The sequence below is a fragment of the Centruroides vittatus genome, unplaced genomic scaffold, assembly GCF_030686945.1.
Source record: "Centruroides vittatus isolate TY-2023 unplaced genomic scaffold, ASM3068694v2 scaffold_1015, whole genome shotgun sequence".
Lineage (NCBI taxonomy): Eukaryota > Metazoa > Arthropoda > Arachnida > Scorpiones > Buthidae > Centruroides > Centruroides vittatus.
Window position 1 is genome coordinate 508,882 of NW_027122666.1, and position 1,070 is coordinate 509,951.

Consider the following 1,070-nt stretch of genomic DNA (forward strand, 5'->3'; position numbering starts at 1 on the left):
GAAATACACATACAGATGAAGAAATTAAAACATCAATAATAAAAAGGTATAATGATGTATGAAGAAGCAAACAATTACATGGTCAATTTCCAAAAAGGATATTGGATCAGGGCAATATAGACAGAGAGCTTGCATTTGAATGGATTAAAAAGCAACAAATAGCCCCAAGAGTTGAATCATTAATATTTGCTATTCAGGACCAAGCTGTAATGACACGACAATATCAACGTGACATATTAAAGAAGCCACTGGATGGAAAATGTCGCCTTTGTACGACCAAAGACGAGACCACGCAGCACATTATATCAGGATGCGAAAAATTGGCGGGGACTTGTTTTGTAAAACGTCATAATAACCTTGTCCAGTACGTCTACTGGTGCCTGGCCCAAAAACATAAAATAGAAGTTCCTAACCAATGGTGGAAGGAAGCATTAATCCAGCCACAAGTTAAAGAAAATTGTACGGCCAAGATCTTATGGGAAATGCCTGTACAAACTGATGTCACTGTATCTCACAATAGACCGGATTTAATTTATGTTGATAAAAATTGCAATAAAACATTCTTAATAGATATTAACTGTACCATCAGATTACAACATTGGTGCTAAAGAAATTGAAAAATTAAGTAAATATCATCTTTTGAAATCTGAAGTTAGCAGTCTATGGAATACGCAGACAACTGTCATCCCAATAGTAATGGGAGCAACAGGAATAGTAGCAAAAACCATAAAGAAATACATAGATCACTTAGAATCAAACATTGACATCAACATTCTTCAGAAACAGGCAGGCAGCCATACACACATCCCTCATACTCAGTAGAGTGCTTGATAATACTATCTTTGTGGTCAACACACCAGATCCAGTCAAGCATAATATGCAGCAATCTTCAGACACACAGCAATTATCAGATAGACATCATTCATCAGTTAATCTAGAGTTACCCAATACGACTGTTGAGACTAGTACACAATGCTCATCTGGAAACCTTTTAAGAAGAGGAAAAGGGAGGAGAAGAGGAACTACTTGCACTTAAAGTGCATCTAATGCAATAAAGGGGTGGAAACAGA

At 36.5% G+C, this 1,070-nt stretch overlaps 1 protein-coding gene across 1 annotated transcript; it reads left to right on the forward strand.

Moving 5' to 3' along the window:
• Window positions 1-209: 209 nt before the first annotated feature.
• On the forward strand, window positions 210-822 carry LOC136986269 (uncharacterized). The gene is made up of 2 exons (XM_067283762.1): window positions 210-506; window positions 571-822. The coding sequence occupies exons 1-2, from the start codon at window positions 210-212 to the stop codon at window positions 820-822; spliced, it is 549 nt and encodes a 182-aa protein (XP_067139863.1).
• The last annotated feature ends 248 nt before the right edge of the window (window positions 823-1,070 follow it).